Raw genomic sequence first — 20,476 nt, forward strand, 5'->3', positions numbered from 1 at the left:
CTGAGATTTGTGATTTTAAAGAAGAAAGAGCTGTGTATCTGTTACCTGCCAACACCTCCTTATTTCAGTTCCTCTCCCCCTGCAATGTTCTATTTTACTGCAGTTTAAAAACCAGGCAGCTCTCAACACAAATAGGAACAGGATGTTCTTCCACAGTGCAGAGCCAGAGGAAAACACAGAGCTGAGGCTGGCAGAGCTCCCCACCCGCTGTAGATTCCTGACTCTGACACCTCTCAAAGAAGGGAAAACACCCAACATTCAGACAAGCCAAACTTTGCCATGGACAATAAGCAGTGACACATCCAGCCATGGGTGCAGAACAGGAGCCCAGGGCTGCCCTAATGGAGGCAGGAAAGGAAGGCTCTTAAGTCATCACAGTTTCACTAAGACAGCTTAAAATTTGAGCTTTAATTGAAATGGAAAGAAACATTCCAAAAGGATATATTTGTTGTAGATCCGAGTTACCCAATTTAGTTTTCCTTGGATGTTACTGCAAACATGAACATTAAATCAAAGCATGGACCAGGAGAGAACTCCAAGAAAGGATATAACCATTCCCTGGCACAGGGGACTGGGCTAAAGGCTGGCCTAGGCCATGTCACATGTGTGATGCCCTGGTGTGTCAGCTCACAGGATGTGAGCACATCCTTGAACCACCTGAAGCAGCTTCTGAGGACTGACTACATCAACAGTTTCTGGCAAGTGTCTTCCATGCCAGCAATAAATCCCAGCTCAATCCCTATCTAAAATGATACACATTAGAGGGCATGTCTTTAAGAGCATTAAGTCAGCTTAAATTACTTGAGCAAAATTTTAAATACGTAATAGAAATCTAAAAAGGAGCAACAAAAAAAAAAAAATTGAGAGAGAACACCACTGCAAGAGTAATGCCAAGTTGTTACTTTTTTTTTTTAAACAGATCTGTACAGCAACATAGCAAAGGATGCAGCGATCACAATTTCAACCAGACAGCAACCTAAGGGGACACTAATCCTCATACAGAGCTGAAACACTCCCAACATTCAGATGCTCCAAATGATTTGGCTACCCTAATGCACTCCATACCAGTTCTACCTAGATAGGACATTTTGGTGTGAAAAAGTTTCTGTAAAGTTCCCTTTGTTTCCAGTGTTTTTCTTGTACAAAATATTACAATGATTTTTTTAATATATATTTACAGACTTGCACGGCTAGAAAAATATAAACTACAATTGGGCTTGGCAAGCAGTTTCTTTTCTTTAAATACATGACATTTCAGAGCAAAACTTGTAGTGGTAACATCCTGCACTCCAAGCCCCTGCAGGGAGAGCAGATCAAGCCTAAAATCCATGATTGCAGTGAGACACAGGAACGCAACTCCTCCACCTCCTGGCGCAAGGAAGACACAAGATGGATGCTGTTTGTGCAGGTTACTGGCACAATACAGAAAAATCCATAACTGAACATTAAATTCCTTAATAACATTCATTAATTTCATAGGCAGGGCCTGTTAAAAAGAGGACAACCGATGTAACTTTTGGGAAAAGCAGACTCTGAGTTCGTGGGGCAGACACAGCCAGAGCCAAAGCGTGGTCACCGTTTCGGGGGCCTCTGCCTCCTGCCACCCCCAAGGCTTTTAGATCTTTCCCATTTAAATTCTGAGCAGAGGCCAGGGAGGACTTTTTGCTTTAAAGCTACAGTATCTGTCATTATGGCTTTGAACACCCCCTTGCAGGAGATGAGGTATCTGTTCTAGTGAAATGGTAACAGTTGAGCAAAACGTGTTTCAATGGACCACAGAACTCCGCAGGCAGGTGTGAAGGGTCTCCTCGGGGGAAGTTGCCAAACCGAATTGTAACAGTGCAAAACAAGATTTTGTCTTTTGTTTTTTCTCTGCAGAAAGAGTAGTCAAGGCATCTAGGACATTGCTAGTAGTCGAGCCACCGAGCAAACCCTCTTTCCACCAGAGTCCTGTTTATTGACACCACCTAAAGGGAGGGGGAAAAAACCCAGAGAGGAGATAAGTGAACAGGCCACAGCAACAAACACTGGTTCTCAAAATTCCTAATCAACAATAGAAGGCTTATGATTAAGGAGTTTTCAGCATATACATCAATATACCCACCTCATCTCCCATCAAGTTCCACAGCTGTATCAGTGGCAGCCCTGTGACACTGTCATAATTTGTGACCTGGAAACACAGAAAAACATGAGTGTGCAGCAATTCTGGTCCCAATTCACTCACATGGGCAGCCACAGCCCACTTCAGAAGCGGTGAGCACTTTTGGACTGCAAGCAGGTGCTGCCTGCAAGTCCCTGGGACATCACCAAATGTCCCAGTGCTGCCTCTGGCCAGCTGGAGCCAGACCCCACATGTCTGTGGTGTAAAAACTGAGGACTGGCAAAGCAGTGCAGACCCAGGGACCGTGGATCTGCTGGACACCAGGCCCTGCTGTGCTCTGTAAATACAACCAGGTTCCCCTCCCCTGCCTGCATCAGAGACAAGAGGGAATGCTCATCCCTTCCCAGTCCCAAGCAGGGCTGATGGAAGCTCCCAGTCCCAAGCAGGGCTGATGGAAGCTCCCAGCCCTATGCAGGGCTGATGGAAGCTCCCAGCCCCAGCACCTCCCCAGAGGCAGGCTCTGGCTTTGGGCTCTGTGTAACACAGAGTGCAGGGCAGGGGACAGCAGCAGTGCCACCAGACTTGTCCAGCCAGGGCTGTACCTGTGCCACGAGGACAGCACCTCTGGTCATCTCACTGACAGCGGCGTCGGCTTCCGCGGAGAAGTGATCCTCATCTGTGGGGAAGGAGAGCAGAGCAAACAGATGAGGCCTCCACAGACCTTACAGGCCAGGAAGGACTACTGAGCTAATATTCTGCCCTCCTACAGACAGGGATCCCTCACAACCAGCTGATCCCACCCCTGGAGCTGCTGGCTCTGCAGGGAAAGGAAAAAACTTCCTACAGCCACCAGCCACAAGCAGGTAAACACAAGTAGCTGATGAATCAGGAGGCTTTAAAGACAGCAAAGACATTTCTGCAGCACCTTGGAGCTGCCATTGCTGTTTTGATCCTCAAGAAACCAAGCTCAGGTCCCTCAGGGCTTTGCTGACCCTGCACTGAGGGCACCCCTGGCACTGGGAACCCAAAGTGTCTGCACCACAGGTGCCCAGCACCTGAGCAGAGCCAAGGACAAAAAAAAGCAAACCCAAGTGTTTCTAGGCAGTGACTGACATTCTCCCAGTGCTTGCAGCCTTGGCGTTTGAACACAGAACTCTACAAATCAGTCATTTCAGGAGGAAAATGTCAGGTATTTGTGTGCAGATTAAAAACTAAGTTTGCATTTACATCAGCTCTGTGACAGAAGAATTAGAGCAGTTACAGCTACTGCACCTACGCCCTGCCAGTCCTGCCAACTTGCTGCTTAGGACAGTAATTCATTGTCTCCTCCAAGCAGGAAAAAGTCTGGACATTTATCATCTTTCCCCTGGATTCTGACAGGTTATGCCATGCTAGCACATTTAGAAGAATACAATACAATTTCTCCAATCCTTCCTCTTGTCACATCAGAGGCTGCACTGGCAATAGGAGGTAGAAGGTTTAGACAGAATCATGACTTGGACACATCTGACATCCATGGAAACCTGCAGGAGAAGGGCCAACAGTACATCAAGAGCTCCATTTACCTGGAAGTGGCACCACATTGTCAAGTAAAACTTCTGCTCCTTGGAAAGGTAGTGTTAAAAAATCAGACCTTAAAGAAAAGAGGATCAGAGTAAGAACAGGGCTTTAAATCACTCCTACATTCTTCAATGTGACATTGATTAATCAAATTGCTCTTACAGGAATTCAGTTTTAAATTAATGACAGTCAAACAAAAAAAATAAAAATCAGACAATTCTTCCAGCAATCTAAGAGCAGCAATAAATTGTCTGATTAACATGCCAAGCTGGATCAGGCTCCAAGCAAAACCCACCTCCACCAGGGAGGCTGTGCTGCCTGTCTCCCAGCTCTGGGGCACAATCAAATATTTAATTTGTGCTTGTGTAAGAAACCCCTGATCCAACACAGCTGTCCCAGAGTGGGGCTGGAGCATAGAGAATTGGGAGCTTATTCCTGGCTCATCAATCAATTATACTTCAAGGCTTCCTGAAGGCTTCCTCTTCCTCAGCTTCCACACTGAAGTGGCAGAAGCTGCCATTTCCTCTCCCCTCCCTTCAAAAAAGCCTTGCAGGATCTTGCTGTGCTCCCAAGAACCCACACTCATTGCTGAGCTGAACCTTTCCACCATTTCCCACTTCAGCTGTGGAAAAACCTTTAAGAATTCAAACTGTACAGACTCCTCTGATTGGGATTTGAGCCAGACATGGCCTCAGGCCATGGGAGAGGATCTACAGACCTGATTTGCCTGAGTGTGTCAACCTTCACTTTATCATATCCTCCATAGTCCACGTATTTGAGCTCCACCTCATCGGTCTCCTCGAAGTAGCTGATGACTTGAGCCCGGAGCCATGCCCCATCCAGGCCTGGAGCTGCACAGATAATACCAACTGCAAAACACCAGAATGCAGAGAAAGGCTCAGGATAAGTAGATTTCCAAAAATCAGCACTTCAGGCATGAGCAGTGCTGCTCATTTATCTGTGGAGAACCAACAGCATTTCTTAGGCTGCTTCCATCTTCCTCCAATATCCCCCAGAGCCCCAGCACACCAGGCCTGCAGCTCAGACACAGAACTGATGGGTTTTACTCTCAGCTCTGTCCACCACAACCAAGCTGCCCTGCCCAGGTAGCCAGTTCCCTTCTGTCTCCACATAGGAATACACAGCCCCTTTCCATGAGATGCACCCTTCACACCGGTGCAGACACGGTGACAGACACGGACACAGTGACACTATGAAGTGTGGGAGCAGCAGAAATACCCCAGATGCCAGGTTGATTGGAAATAACCTGAGACAGGCTTGATCTCACTCTGAATTTCAACATGCAGCTATGTGGCTTGGGAGGTACTCCAGGGATGAGCAGGGCAAGGGAGAGCAGAGCAACATCTGTACTCTGGCAGCAGCTTAAAGATGAGATGACACGTGAGCCATCACATCCTCATCCACTGGGAACTTCCCACGCCTGACTCGGGGACAACAGGTTTGCACAGGAGCCCAGAACTTTCTCAACAGAACAATGTGTGAGCATCCATGACTTGCCTTCCACTGGCGTGGGCAGGGTTGGAATTTCAGGCTGGGAGTAGCAGGCGAACATCTGCTGGTCGAGGCTGCGCAGCACGTGGAACGTGGGGTGCGTGTGCTGCTGCAGGAACATGTGCCCTGCATCCACCTGGTGTGCCACCACCACCTCCACAGTGACTCCGTCGGGGAGGAACAGCTGCCACGGGGAGGAGAAACTGTCATGAGTGCTGTGGCACTGCAAACTGCAGCCCCAGGCCGGGCAGGGCCGGGACTCACCCAGGCGGACACGAGCAGGGAGTGAAGCGGCAGCGGCATCGGCGGAGGGAGGGTGTAGATGTTGGTGAGACACAGCTCTTTGAACTTCTTGCCAATCAGGCTCAGGACTTTCTCCACTTGCTGCGAGGTCCCTGGAAGACAAAAATCCCATGGGAAGTCTCTAGCACGGGCATGCTGAGGACACCTCCAGTCCTGTCACTTGAAGAAGTACAACTGCCACAATCATCCTGCACTACCTTAGAAGTTTCAACAGGTTGCCCAGAGGAGTTTTGAAAAGCACTGGACTCAGAAGCCACTAAACCCATTTAAATTCCTTGCTCATCTAATTAAGTCCCCCAAGATACAGATTAGACCATGAATAGAGATACATTCCACTCACCCTCGATGTGACACACTTGGGAGTCACGGAAATAAGGTAGTGTTGAGACATAAATCTTGGCACCAGACGCTTGTCTCAGGTAGCTCATAAACCTCCCCTGCTTGCCAATCAAGCGGCCAACTAATTCCTTCAGGAAAGGGACAAGAAAGCAACAGTCAGGAAGAGAATCACAGATCAAACATCTCTGTTCTCTCTGGCTTACACCATCCACATTCTCAGTTCCTCTGTCACAGGCAGGATAAATACAAGCCAGTGCTGGACAGTGCAGAGTTCAGGGGGTCTGGGATGAGTTCAGACCAGTAAGCACAGTTCATTTTGATAATCCCCTGCTCTTAATACCTGTGTACCCTCAAAGCCTCCTGGATGCTTTCCAAGCATTCACTTCCAGGCTGGATGGAAGATAATGGGGAATAGCAAGTTCAACAAGCACCATTGCCCTGGGTGTAGCCCTGGAGTGCTGCTTGTTTACAGCCGTGCACTGGTTCTTCACTCCTGTGAGTCCTGACAGGAGCAGAATGCTTCAGTCGTCCTGGACTGGCTGCTGATCTCCCAGGATGGCACAGAGCCAGCAGCAGACTGGGAGGACCAGGAGGTGGCTGTGTAGGGCAGGGCAGGAAGGTGAGCAGGCCAGCAGCTGGTTACCTTTGGGACCTCGATTTCCCAGATAACGAAGTCTGGCTTGCTGGATCCTCCTTCCAGCTTGGCGTTCTGGCGAGCCACTGTCTTCCTCATGGCACTGCCACTGTCCACAAAATCCACACTATTTACATCTGAACCTACGAGACAGGCACAGGCATTCAGAGAGCCCCCAAGACCCACACTTACATTCCCACCACAAAGGGAAGGGCTGCAGAGTGACCCCAGTGCCAGGTGTGCCCACTATGAGGCATGGCAGGGGGCTGCCTTTTGCCCAAATTTGCCCTGTATTTGAAGAAACAAGGTGCAAGAGCTGAAGTGTATTTTGCTCCCCAACCATCAGCCAATAAAAGGAACATTTCTGCCTGGGAAAGGGACAAATTGCAACAGCCTCCTCCTGACCAGATCTCAGATATAGCCAGTGTCACACAAGCTTGGTCCTTCCTCCCCATTAACAAGCACAAGCATGAAGATCCTCACTTGCTCACAAGTATTCAGACCATCCAGTGAGACCAAAGAGGGAAATGAACCCAAGAGCTGCTTCACATTTGCCACATCTTAACGGGTAACAGAGCACAGAGGCTGAGAAAGGCCAAGGGTGCAGCTGTTGGCATTGGCTTTGTAGGCAAAGGGAACATTTAAGGCTCACAGCCTGAATGTGAAGGTCAGCTGGGTGACCTGTTGTCCAACACTGCCACCTTACCAGCTTTACCCGCTGTATTCCCCTCTCCCCACTTCAGTGTCTCAGAGCCACCAGGCTCCACAAGGCACTCCTGGACCTTCCTGCCACAGCAGCACTCACAACAAGGCAATACCTTCTCCTGCTGGCTTACTCTCACTAGTGAAAACATTCTGTGGGTTCAATCCTTCATTGCTGGCAAACTCAACCCCCATGTCTTGCAACAAGCAGTGTTCCAACTGCTTTGTAGCAATTACAAGAGACATCCCCTGTCATTAAGGGCTGTTGGCACCACAGGGTCCTACAAAGGATTTTAACATCCATCCCCAAGGTCACACAGGCTAATGTTTGCTCAGACAGCTTTGCATGTACTGTGCCAGGCACACATCATCCAGCATCTACAAGGGAAAAGCAGCACAGACAGATGGGGGAACTCCATGAATATTGCTCCCTGTTGGGATTTCTTGGCGTGCACCTGCCCCTCCAAATAAAAAGGCTTCAGGGTAATTGCTCTGCAACCAGCTGATTTTATCACAGTTCATCAGAGCTCTGCTCTGGCTCCTCCAGCAGCACCTCAGAACCTGCCTCACCTTCCTGTGAGCAGCAGCCCATAAACAGGGGTAAGCACCCAGGGGGTCCCAGAGGTCACCAGAAACCATGGTATGAGGTCTCACACCTGCAAGGTGCTCCCCAGCAATGCTTGTTCACTTTGTTTTTTGCAGGAGGATGTTCCAGTGCCTTACCTTCTGAGTGATCTCCATCTGTCCCTGGAGCACTGCTGCACTCCTGACTCAGGTCTGGCCCGTCCTCCTTCAGGATCCCATTGCTGTAGGGCACCGTGCTGCCCTCGGGCAGCCCCGGAGCAGAGGGAGGCTCCCTTGGTACCAAGCTCTGCTCAGCAGACGTGTCTGGGGCTGAGGATGTGCTCAGGGAGTCCGAGTGCTGGTCTGATGTGACAGACAGCACCGTGCTCTGCAGGGGCTCCTCTGCACTCGTCCCACCTCCAGGTGTGTGTGTGCCATACCCAGAGTCCTCCATGGACAAAGGTGACTTTTCCAGAGAGTTCTCCACATGAGTCCGACCAACTCCTTGGGACTCCCTGCACACGCAGCTCTTCACCTGACAGTCCTCTGTGCTCCCCTGAACAGGGCTGGCCCCACAGCCGTGTGATGAGCAATCTGTCACACCCTGAGCGTGCTCCTCTGCACTGCTCCCCGCAGCCACGCTCTCATCAGGGCCTGTGGCTCCCTCCACAGGCACCTGAGCAGAGGCAGCAGCACTCTCCGTGCCCAGAGCAGCCTCAGCAGGGCTGGCAGGGGCCTGGCAGAGCCAAGGGGATGCATCGCCTGCAGAACCCGACAGCACCTCCTCAGTTGCTGCCAAAATGACCTTGGAAATTATCTGTATTGCTACTTGCTCAATTTTCTCAACTTCCTTGTCCAAACTCACTCCTCCAATCTTCTCTCTTTCCAACTCATCGCCTGTTGGCTGTGTGTCCTTGTGACACACTGGTATAGCACCAGTGATGGACTCTGACATCTCTTCTTCCCTGGACTGCTTTGGACAGGCAGACTCCAAACTCCCTGGTAACACACTCACTGCAGAATCCTCGTGACCTGATACAACTTCAGCTTGCTTGAGAAAGGCTTGTGGGGCACTGGCTTCTTTCTCCAATCCCAAGCAGCAGGCTGCCACAGAGCCAGCATCCGACTGCACAATTCCTGGCATCTGCTCCTGCTTTTCCTTAGGGGGCTTGGACTCATCTGACTGCTCCGTGTTGCTGCTGTCCTCCGTGTCTGCCAAAGGCTCCTGTGTCAGGGGGGGCTGCTGGCCTTGGCTCGCCCCCGAGCCTTGTCCCAGCGTGGGGCTCAGCACCACGCTCTGGTCACACTCTGTGCTCCCAGAGGGCAGAGGCAGCGAGGCACGAGCAGGGACACCGCTTCCCTCCCGAGATCCTCCCGAGGATTCCAGCTGTTCACTGTCGTCAGGGGGGCTGGGCCCAGCTGCCGTGGCCGACAGGGCTGGGAGGTCCCGTGAGAGCTCTGGCCTCTCGTGAGCTGGGGGCAGGAGAGAGGGCGTCGTGGGCAGCGGGGAGGTGGGGGCTGGCTTCTCCAGGCACTCCTCTGACAAAAGAGGCAGCCTTCGAGGGACACATGCTTCTGGTCTGGGACGTGAAGCACTCTCTGACACTTCCTCCTGCTTCTCCCTTTCAACGGCTATTGCTGGTTTGTTGCAATAGCCTGAGTGCTTTTTTCTCCAGGAGTAGATCCACCAGCAGCCCAGAAGTGCCAGCACCCCAGGAATGGCGTACGGGACGAAGTTGCGGAAGCGTAAAGCCATCTTGGAGAGCTTCAGCAGTTACACCTAGGAGAAACAGAAATCATGTTAAAATAGCCCAGGGAAGGTGACAGGAAGGCTGAGGTCCCGTAAGTGCCTTGAGGTATTGCTATTAGCATGGTCAGGCTTGTTTTCCAGCTGCTCTAAAAATCCACATCTCTGCTCTGCCAGCACGCCACAGAACAAGATCCTTACCCAAGACCAGGGATATCTGGACATGCCTCATCGTTACACTCAATGATTTCACCTTCCTCACCTCTGCACTTAATTCCCCTTGCTTCCTCTGCCTCACACCTCTGCAGGTCAGCCCTGCCCCCAGCAGGGCTGGTTCCTGCAGCCCCGGGCTGGGCTCACAGCCCAGCTGGACCACAGCATTCCCTGGCACAGCTTGGCACACAGCTCTCCCCTGGAAGGCAGCACCCCACTCCCGAGGGCTCTGGACCCTGACAACACACACTTCATAAAGCCTTAGCAATGCAGCTCCAAAGTTTGTTCTACATCCAAATTCACTACACTGACAGCTGCCACTCCCCTGACTCCCCCTTTTCCTCTGCAAGGCCTGTACCTCTTTCTCCCCTGGACACCCAGTCGTGCTCCCTCACTGGCAAGCCTCACCTGAGTCACAGGAGGCAGGGCTCCCATGCCTTCCCTTTTCCTTAAGGAATGTCTGCAACTGGAATGCAAAGCTAAACTGTTACCACATCCCAAACAGCCTTGCTGCAAAGCACTTACAGTTTATATTTTCACTGCACAGGAATTAAAGCAAAACACCACGTGTCTGAGGGTGCTTACACAGACAGGCTTTAATCCAAACAGCCCTCAAGATTCTTGCCAGCAAGGAACAAAAATAAAGATTGTTTTCAGGAGATAGCAAAATCTTAGAAATGGGAGCCACCCACTGGAAAAGAGCATTATCTGGTTCCTCTTTAGAAGCATAATATTTCTATGACAAGAGAGGACAACCAAGGCAGTTGGCCCCAGTGTGTCTCAACCAAAAAACCCCCTCTGTTATCAGGACTAACACCCCAACCACAGCTCCCAGTGCAACACTCCTGCAGGCCACAATCTGCACAAGGAGCTGATGACATTCTAGCTGAGAGACAAAACCATGCCTCCCTGGGGCTCAACCCCAGTGTCAGAGCCCCAGATAATTTCATATTCACCCCAGATTTCTCACCTCCTCCAGCCACACTCTCCACTCCACAGGAGCATCCACACAACTTCACCCACACTCACTCAGACTCTGCCTTGCTTCCTGCAGGGCCCAGACACTGAGGCACACAAATGAAGGAATGAGTGGCAAAGGCAGGGACTAGAAAATTGCTCGTTCAATCCCAAATTAAAGGTCAGCTGCAGACACGATTTAAGTTCAGTAATAGTCCCAGTACATCACAAATAAGGCATTTACGTTGTTCTACACAGAGACCTGTGTGTTCATAGGACATTTGTATCTGATTAAATAAACTAAGTAACTAAGAAGTAACTAAATCCCAGTTACTCCCACTATGCAGTCAGGGAGCAGGGCTCACTGCTGAGGGTGTGAACCTCTGTTAGTGGCAACATCTGGGATCTCACATTAAAAACCAACAAACCTAGGCAATACTGCGGCTGTTCTGTGTTTGGAAGCTGGCAAATGGAAAGGGTGAAGCCTGTACATTCCCAAAACAAAAGGTTCCCCATCTATGCTGCCCAGAACAATGGCACATTGTGAGCTGTGAGTGCTCATCTGCTGCGTGCCCAAGTTGTTGTAATTAATGCAGAACTACCCTACAAGCTGTCTCTCAGGCATACTACAAACCCAAATTAAAGTAGCTCACATAAGTCCATTCCCAGCAAGCATTCCCAATTAAACAGACAGCCCTATTATTATCTGATTCCCTACTAAGCTGCACCAACTGTCCAAACCATAGTCCCACACAGCTCTGCAGCACAGGGAGACAGTCGCAGGATGCCCCAGAGGGACAAGCCTGTCTTAAAGTCTGGCAGACAAAACAGCTCTGTGAGTCATTCTGAACATTATCATCATTTAGGATACAGATCTTCACTCCTCTACGATACCTGGATGATGGGGACTGCTGGATTAGCTGACGGCTCTTGCAATGCTCATTTGATTTCATGTTTTTGATTTATTATTTCAGCCAGAGCTGCATCCTACCAGAATCATGTTAAACGGGAATTGCACATCCTCCCACCAGTCAGAGCAGGCTGAAGGGCAGTGGCTCTGCACGAGATGCCAGCAGACATCCCAGAGTGCTGGGTTGGCCGGGGAACGGCTCAACACCAACAAACATCTCCTCACGCAGAGCTGGCAGCAAGGCTCTGGCAGACCTTGCCATGCTGGTCACAGCCTGGCTGCACGTGATGCCCGAGGACAGCGGATCAAACCTGCCCATCCCAAGGGCTGTGACACTGCTCCTCCCCCAGGAGAGCTCCCAAAGCCCACAGCCACTTCCCAACCTGTCCCAGAGCAACCAAGCCACCTCCCCCTGCCGATCTGACAGCCAGCTCGGGACTGCAGTGGCAATGGGATCATTTTAACACATTGGGGGAGGAAAGCCTGGGATTTTCCTGCCAGCAGCAGGACAGAAAATGGCAACTTGTCAAATCACATGCCCTCAAGCAGTGCCAAGTGGGAGGGAGCCCGGCCCAGCAGGGCCTGCACTCTCCCTCTCCGGGCAGGAGGAGCCAGCTGGGAAATGCAGCAGCTCCAGAGGCTTTGGACAGGACAGGACAGGAGCAGCCTGCAGGAGCCAGAGCCCCCAGAAAATGCTGTATCTCCAGCACCACTCCCAAGAGGCAGGGCCCCAACAGTCCTGCACCATAAATAGTGCAGAGCTCACACACTGTATGTGCTCACCCCAGCACCAGCCACTTCCACTTCCCTCTGGCACGCCGGGAATCCGGCCTAAATGTCACACCTATCATGGGGCTGCAGAGCTGCAGCTAGGGCATGAGACTTCTCCAACCTGCTAAATAATTCCCACAACACGTCAGGATGGGATCAAGGCACCAAGGGGAGAGTAGGGGTCAGTCAGCCCTCCAAGTCTGTGTCCTGACTTGATTTATGGAAAACTGCTGGTAAAGAGCAAGGAGATGAAGAAAAAATGCACACATTACCTACCTGAGGAAAAAGCCAAGGACAGCCAATTTACTCTACTCGTTTACATTAGGGTCCCAGAGCAGTTCTAAGCCACCTTGTTTCCTGGCCAGGACACAGAGCCCTGAGCACTCACAGCCTTATAAGGTCAGAAATGTTCGCAGCACGAGGTTCCCGGGGATGCCAGATAATTCATTCTCCAGGTCCGAGAGGAGTTCAGCAAGCACTTGCTCAGAATTTCAGGGTTTTCTACACACAAGGAGGTCTGTTCTGAAGGTGAGCTGGTTCAAGTCTCCACCAGGAGAGAGGCCAGGGTGACTCCCAAGTGACTGAGCCCCCATGCTCTGCAGGGATGTACCTCAGCCGGTCCTGGCTCCTCCGCTTCCCTCTGCCCTGCACTTGAGAGTTTCCAAACTCTGAAAGCTGTGGAAATCAAGGCTGGAATTAAAGCCCGTCCTAAAGGATCACAGAGCAAATTGGAAATGCAGCTTCAACAGCAAGGCCAGGATGCCTCCTGACAAACCCTGTGGTTAGTGAAGCAGCACTTGGGAAATAAATACTATCTGGGTGAAAGAGAACTGGACAGGCTGGCATGGTTCAAACTAAATGGGACCACGTGGGCTCTTAAATTTTTCCATGCTAAAAATAACTGGTAGCACATGCTCTGCCTTATAGGAGGCATAAGAACAGGAGTTAACAAAAACCTAAGGAACTGGGGGCCCTACTGTTAAGATTAAAATAAGAAAAATTGCTGCACTGAAACAGACGTAAGGACTTACATAACCCACCCTTGGCATGAGGCATATTTTCATCGAAAGCTAAACTGGCACGTGGCACTGCATTATCTAACTGCAGCTTCTTTGTGCTTCACACAAGATGAAGGAGGCAGAACATCCACAACAGAGGGACCTCCTGCCAGGTCCTGCTGCAGCACGTGCTCCCAGCTGCTCCAGCTGCAGAGCACAGGGGGTTTTCTCCCATGCAGGTCAGCAGCAGCCCTGGGCCTGAGCTTACAGGAGAGCTGGGAAGCCACAGCAGCCTGCCAGCCCTTGCATCACACACTCTGGATCACCAGGGTGTCACACTTGGCCACCAGATCCCACAGCCTCCCCAGTGCTCCGGGCAGCCAGCCTGGAGTACCCCACCAAACCCAACAGCAGCCAGAGCCAGGAGCTCAGACAGCGTCACCCAGGAGCTACAAACGCCCAGAGACAGGTAGGAGCCAGGCCAGCAAGATCTCAAACTGGGTGGCACTTATTTTAAAAGAAGCCAACAGGGAAGTCTCTCTGTACTTAACTAATTAAAGGCAAGTGCTGTGCAGCAATTTCTGCTTCAAACAGTAGCACTGAAAGACTAGAACAGCAAGAGACACCCCTCAAGCAACAGCACCTTTTCACAGCCCAGTAAACACGGGCTATGAGCCCAGGAAACAGGCTCCTCTCTGAATGAAAGCCACCAGTGAAGCCACTCTACAACCTTAGAATATTTAAGAACCAGCAGTCTCCTATTTGCAAAAGGATAAATTGCGACTTAAGTCAAAGGCTGAAAAAGCTGGTTGATGTAGAATTAAACTAGTGCTCTGGAACAAGAAACACCATTAACACCAGGCTGCCTTTTATCTCTGAGATAAAAACTGCTTTCAGTGTAACCAGCGTCAGTGCTGCTCCTACCAGAGCTCAGTCCCCCCTCGCAGCTGGAGCTGCCACACTGATTGTTGGTTCTGTTTTCTCCCACCCAGCAGCCCAGCCCTGGCCCAGCTCCTGCAGCAGCCTTTGGACCAATGCAGGACTCAGAACAGTTCCTATTTATTTCCACACTCAGAGCTTCACAATAAAAGGATCAGCTGGGCCAACCTGTAGGGGTTTTTAAGTAGATGTTTTGGAAAATAAGAAGCTCACAAGGACACAAACATCAACCCCCAGCAACCCTCAGCACTGCTCTCATGGACTCAGGCAGGGCCTTGAGTGTTCCTGCTCTGCAGGAACGAACATTTTGTAATTAACATTAACCCTACCAGGTTATTGGGCTCCATACTGCTCTTGCTATCTTATTACCTCCCTGCTCCAGTTGTTTCATTATTTATAGTTTCCTCACCAAAGTTAGTGTCTCCCTGTGAATCCTCTACTGCAAAGGGAGGCAAGAGAGCTTTTTCTCCACTTTCCCAGAAGAATCTTTTCAGATACTTCAGCAAGCTTCAAAAAGTGCTTCTGCAACACTTTACCTGTACCCCCACAGTACAGGTAAAGCAGCTGTTATTATCCCTATAACCTATCAACACATTACAAAAGTCTGGATTTGGGAAAAGTTTTATCTTTCACTCGCTCTGCTTTTTCACTCAGGCTGGAGAACAGAACAGATAATTTTCCAGAGTTTCAGAATAAACACATCCAATAATCAGCCTTAAGTGTTTGCTTCTACATAAGGAAGCCAATGCTGCCCTTGCTATGGGTAACACAGTGTAGTGGCCACTGCATGTGCAGCTTATAAATGAAGATTTAAAAGCAGCCACCTGAGTCAGATGCTTGGCATCTCTATCAATTTCCACAAAACAGAGACTAAACTAACCAAGGGCTCCCAATACACTCTGCACAGGAGACAAAAAACAAGCTTGAATTTTCAAGGAGACAGATCAGGGAGGCTTAGAGCAAACACAGATAGGGCTGCAAGAGCCAGGAGCCAAGAGCAGCAAAGACCAAACAGGTGCCCAGGTATCTGGGGAGCAGCAGCAGCTCTGCTCACGGGATGTTTGCTGGGCACAGCCACGAGACCTTGACAAACTGCTTCCCAAAACAAGAGCTGGACTAGGCTTGGGCAGGAAAGCAAAAAGCACTGGAGCGTCTGGTTGGGAGCCTTGTGGCCAAGGCTTGGCCTGAGGAGAAACTGCAGAAGCTCTCAGAGAGGGAGGATAGCAAACTCAGTGAGGAGGATGTCCTGTATTCACCTGAGCTGGCAGGGAACAGCAAAGGCTTCACTGAGAGCCACTCATGTGAAGGAGCAGGAAGACACCTGTGTGCATGAACAGGGCTCTGAGGAGTGCCACAGCACACGCCAGCCCAACCAGAGAGATCTCAAAGCTCCCAATTCCCAGGCTCATCCCCAAGCAAAGCTAAGGCCTCTGATACCAAAGGCACATGAAAATCATGAACTTTTGCCAGGAACTGCTGCTATTTATACCCAGAGTCAAAAAGCAGCCACAGCACATGGCAAGTTTCTCATCCTCAGTGCCAGGTGGCAGCAGAGGTCAAAAGCAACCCCGACCAGGACAGATCTGCAGCAGTGATTTGTTTGCTCAAGAGTGATTTTAAATGGTCTTTTATGAAATATTCATCTCTGCTAGTAGTAATGTACAGGACCCAAAAATCCAGTTAGCTTCCAGCTGATAAAATGCAGGACCAGAATCCACAGAGTGGACAATAAAAAAAAAAAAAGTACAGTGAACCAGCCGAAGACAGAACACTTGAAAAAGCAGTTTAGGTCATGCAAATATCTCCCCTTCTAGCAATCCCCATGAGAAACAAATGCAATAGCTTCAATTTACAGGAAATATTAAACACCTGATGAATAAAATAGCTTTTTCTGAATATCTGAGCATGGCTGCCTGAAGTTAATCATCACTTCACGAAGTCTAACCAGCCATTTGCATTAAGAGCTCCACAGAAGCACTGCAGTTAGAAATCAGGATTTTAAAAAGGCTAATCATCAGATCTGAAACATGAAACAATTATAAGTAATTAATGCTGCAATTAATGCTTTTTATTAGCTCTAGAAGTTGCTAGGAGCAACTGGGATACCAGCCCCAATCCTATTACAGGCTCCCTGGACGCTAGAAATACCTTAAATCATTTTTCACATGAGTTAAGTGCACATGAACAAGGACAGACACAGAGAAGTGGGCTATGTTGCTTTAAAAACATTATGCTCTTCAGATAACTGCTCCTGCAGAAGTGCACTTGCTCTCCAATCCCCCTGCAGCCAGCCTGCAATGTTTTCAGAGTGAAGAGAGTCTCAGCCATCACAAATCAAGCTGCTGCTGGCTCTGAGAGCTTTGGCTGCGCTCCTGCAGCAAGCTCCTGCCACAGCTCACTCCACAGGCAATCTGCACCTTTGGGAGCAGCCAGATCGTGGTGGAGCCGAGCTGCAGGCCCTGTCACCTCACACCCTGCGCAGTGAGGGAATGCCTCTTCCCTCATTTCAGGCACTGTGGAGTGTCCAGGCTAAAGCCAAGGCTTCCTAGGCAGTCCACAATTTTCAGTATTAGTATCCCAAAGCATCTCCAGCGTTCTTTAAGGAGTCTGGTTCCTAGGACAGGTTTCTAAACCAAGTTTGAATAAGGGGAGCACTCCCAAGTACAAACCAGCTACTAACACACAACAACTGAGCTCCTGCAGTGCCATCCACACAGACCCTGCAGCCCCAAGGCAGCATTAGTGTCATGTCTGAGAGCAAACAGCCTGTTGCAGAAGACACTGCTACAATTGCAGTGAGAGACTGACCTGCATAAACACCAGGAGAGCTTTTAAAAGTCCTTCAAGAGCTCAATGAAACACTTAAGCAGAAGCTGAAGGACTGTCAGGTGAGCAAGACGAGGGCAGGAACCAATGCATGAATGGATTCCAGTGGATTCCATCCCACTTCAAGCCCTGGTAAAGCTCTACAGGACTCTCCCTCCTCACTTACTTAAGAGCTGTCACTTCCTCCAGTGCAAGCACACCAGGGAATGGAGAAGGAGACACACAGTGAGGCTGTGCTGCCCTTTTCCAGAATCACAGCTCCACGGGCATCACTAGGTGACAGATACAGCAGGTGCCTGCACAGTCCCTCTCCCCTCACACAAGCAGCTCACTGAAGAATGGGGAGGTGAAATGAGCCGACCTGTGTCACACAGTGACCCAGCAGAGGAGCCAGCTCTGCTCAGCAGCTCTGGCAGCCCTGACCGAGCGCTCCCGGGGAGCTGAGCTGCTCCACGTGCTCGGCCTGGCTGCTCCCCTCACTCCACCAGGCACAGCCACACCAGCGCCGCACCTTCCGCGGCAAGCAGCAACTCCTGCCACCTGAGACAAAGTCCACAGGGCTCACAACGCCCAAGCCCTGGCAGCACGGCAAGGCCCGATGCTGCCACCCCACAGCCCCCGACTTTTCCCAGCAGGTGGGCTGCGGCCAAATGCAGCTTTTGGTGCTGTTTCCTGCCATTATGGATAACATCCATGGATAAGAGCCCTTGCTGACATGCCCGTCCATTCTGTGCTCATTGCCTCATGGAATTACTGGACTGCAGTAAAGAACTTGGCACAGATCAAGTTGCACATTTCTGGAGCAGCAGTAACTTAGATCTCCCTTCCTTCAATCAGGGGGAAGAAGAAAAAGAGATCAAACAAGGATTCTCCCAGGAAAGCAAGACTACAGCATCACTTCCTCAGCAGCAATATAATTTAATTCCTTGGCTCGCACCTGTACTCCATGCTGGCTTACAAACAGAAGGAGTCACTACAGCACCATAGAAGCTTTGCAAACAACACTTTTGACGGCCATTACCATCACACAGGCAAGGCTGGCCAGACCAGACAGCACAAGGTGCCTCAACCTTCAGTGCGGCTCCGCTCCGCCCGAGCGCGGGGCAGCGCTCCCCTCAGAGCGGGCGAACCGCGCCGGGAGCGGGACCCGGAGCGGCCCCGCAGGGCCCGGGACCCCGGGAGCGGGACCCGGAGCGGCCCCGCAGGGCCCAGAGTGACCACTGCAGCCCCGCACCCCGGGAAAAGAACGCAGAGCAGCCGAGCAGGGCCCGGAGCGGCCGCTCACAGCCCGGGACACGGAGCGGCCCCGCAGGGCCCGGAGCGGCCGCTGCCGCCCCGCAGCCCGACACGCACGGCCGCGGCTCGAGCGCGCCTGGGGCCGGGATCGCTCGTGAGGGTGGGATCGTCCCCGTGCCTGGAAGATCCAGTGTGTAACTGATTTCTCTGCCCAAGGAAGCTCTGAGCTTTGGGGGGATACAGAGCAGAGAAGCCTGGCTGGTCAGTGCTGCACTGCCACGCTCAGCGGGCTGTGTGACAGCTGATTCCAGGGCAGCTCTGGACAGGGCCCTTGCAGGAGACTGGGAATCATCGCTGCTCTTCTGAGGCGGTTGGGAATTTCCAGAGGAGGCTGGTGAGAGAGGAAAAGGCCCCAGGGTGTGGCAGGAGCAGCCCAAGCAGCAGCCAGGTCTTGGGAAGGATCTCTGCTGACCTTCGTGGGGCCTCGCTGGGAATTCTGTGTTCCTGTGACACCCACAGGGGTTTGGCACCCACCCCGGTCTGCGGGGGAGTTGTTTGGGAGTGATGTGTGCTCTCGGATAGCCCAGGGCGATGTGTGGGAGCACACAGTGGCAGGAGCCGGGCTGGCTGCTGCCTCTGCCCGTGCAGCCCGGCAGCTCAGAAGGCACAGCCTGCTGCAGGGCTCTGAGGAGCCTGCTCTGTGTCACTGGACCTGTCTTGGTGGGGACGAGTGGCTCAGGATTTCCCAGTGGAACAACTTCAGCAGCAAAGTCGGAGGGAAGCAGTAGGCCAGGGAGGGGCAGGAACAGGGAGCAGCCGAGCTCGAGTGAGTTACAAACCACAGCAGTTCCTGGGGTATCCAGGGGTGGCTGCAGCAGTGAGGAAAGCACTTCAAGGCTCCTTCCAGCCTGAAAGCCTGGGCTCCTGTCGATCTGGCACTCAGCCCCAGCCTCCCTTGCAGTACCCGGGGCTCACCCTGCTGTTGCCAGAGCTCACCTGGCTCTGCTGCAGCTGAGGCTGCACAGAGCTGCAGGCACGGGGAGCTCTGCTCTGCTCACCAGGCTGGCTAAGGCAAACCTGCCCGTTGCTTATTGACACGTGCCTGCAGCAGGCAGTTGGTTTGTGAGAGTGTAAATGAGTAACCTGGAGAAACCACAGTCAGGAGCAGGATTGTCCTTCCTAAATCACTGATTTGTCCAAGTATTTTTCTGTGAAAAGTTCCTGATTTGCTTCTATCTTTTTGTTCAGAGCAGTTGGGAATTAATACTAAATACCCACTTAAAAACTCCAAATTGTGTCATACATGAAGTGGAAAAATCCATGGGGGTTGAGACTTTGCCCTTCTGATGTCCCTGATGTGAGGAGCTCAGGCGTTTGTCCGTTGAGAATTCCCAACCGACAGCCACCCTTGGCTGTTGGCGTTGGGCAATCCCAGCGTTTACAGAGCCTGGTGGTCAAACATCCAGGGACTGTCAAGGTCACAGCCACAGCCTGTCACACACACACGGGGACCAGGGCTGCTGAGACCTCTTGTGGTTTCCCTCCCCCGTGTCCTCACAGCCCGAGGAGGAGGAGGGTGGCTGAGCAGCTCTTCAGCATTTGCACCATGTCTTGCTGCACAGCCAGCTTTCCTGGGCAGACCTTGCTCTCCCAGTACCTAACTGGGGGTGGAGGCAGCAGAACAGATATTTCCAGTTTGTCTGAAGGACAGTGTGCTATGAGAGAAAAAAAAATTAAAATACTATTTAATAGTTCAGGGGGATTTTCTTGAGCATATAGTTACTCCTGGCTATTTATAGCACTGTTATTTAAATATCCTAAAGATCCTGTCACCAGAGGTTTTTTCATGATTCCTTTGAAGAACAAACCCGTACTTATTTGAACAAAGGAGGGTGGGTGAGCAGCTCTTCAGCATTTGCACCATGTCTTGCTGCACAGCCAGCTTTCCTGGGCAGACCTTGCTCTCCCAGTACCTAAGTGGGGGTGGAAGCAGCAGAACAGATATTTCCAGTTTGTCTGAAGGACAGTGTGCTATGAGAGAAAAAAAAATTAAAATACTATTTAATAGTTCAGGGGGATTTTCTTGAGCATATAGTTACTCCTGGCTATTTATAGCACTGTTATTTAAATATCCCAAAGATCCCGTCACCAGAGGTTTTTTCAT

At 51.1% G+C, this 20,476-nt stretch overlaps 1 protein-coding gene across 1 annotated transcript; it reads right to left on the reverse strand.

Moving 5' to 3' along the window:
- Positions 1 to 378: 378 nt before the first annotated feature.
- On the reverse strand, positions 379 to 13,109 carry AKAP1 (A-kinase anchoring protein 1). The gene is made up of 11 exons (XM_039720743.1): positions 12,590 to 13,109; positions 7,875 to 9,495; positions 6,459 to 6,592; positions 5,817 to 5,943; positions 5,438 to 5,568; positions 5,180 to 5,357; positions 4,380 to 4,530; positions 3,667 to 3,734; positions 2,704 to 2,777; positions 2,105 to 2,170; positions 379 to 1,967 (listed from the first exon to the last, which is right to left on the reverse strand). The coding sequence occupies exons 2-11, from the start codon at positions 9,469 to 9,471 to the stop codon at positions 1,908 to 1,910; spliced, it is 2,586 nt and encodes an 861-aa protein (XP_039576677.1). The 5' UTR covers positions 9,472 to 9,495; positions 12,590 to 13,109; the 3' UTR covers positions 379 to 1,907.
- Positions 13,110 to 20,476: the final 7,367 nt, after the last annotated feature.

This window comes from Passer montanus, unplaced genomic scaffold (assembly GCF_014805655.1).
Source record: "Passer montanus isolate IOZ18808 unplaced genomic scaffold, ASM1480565v1 scaffold44, whole genome shotgun sequence".
NCBI classification, from domain to species: Eukaryota; Metazoa; Chordata; class Aves; order Passeriformes; family Passeridae; genus Passer; species Passer montanus.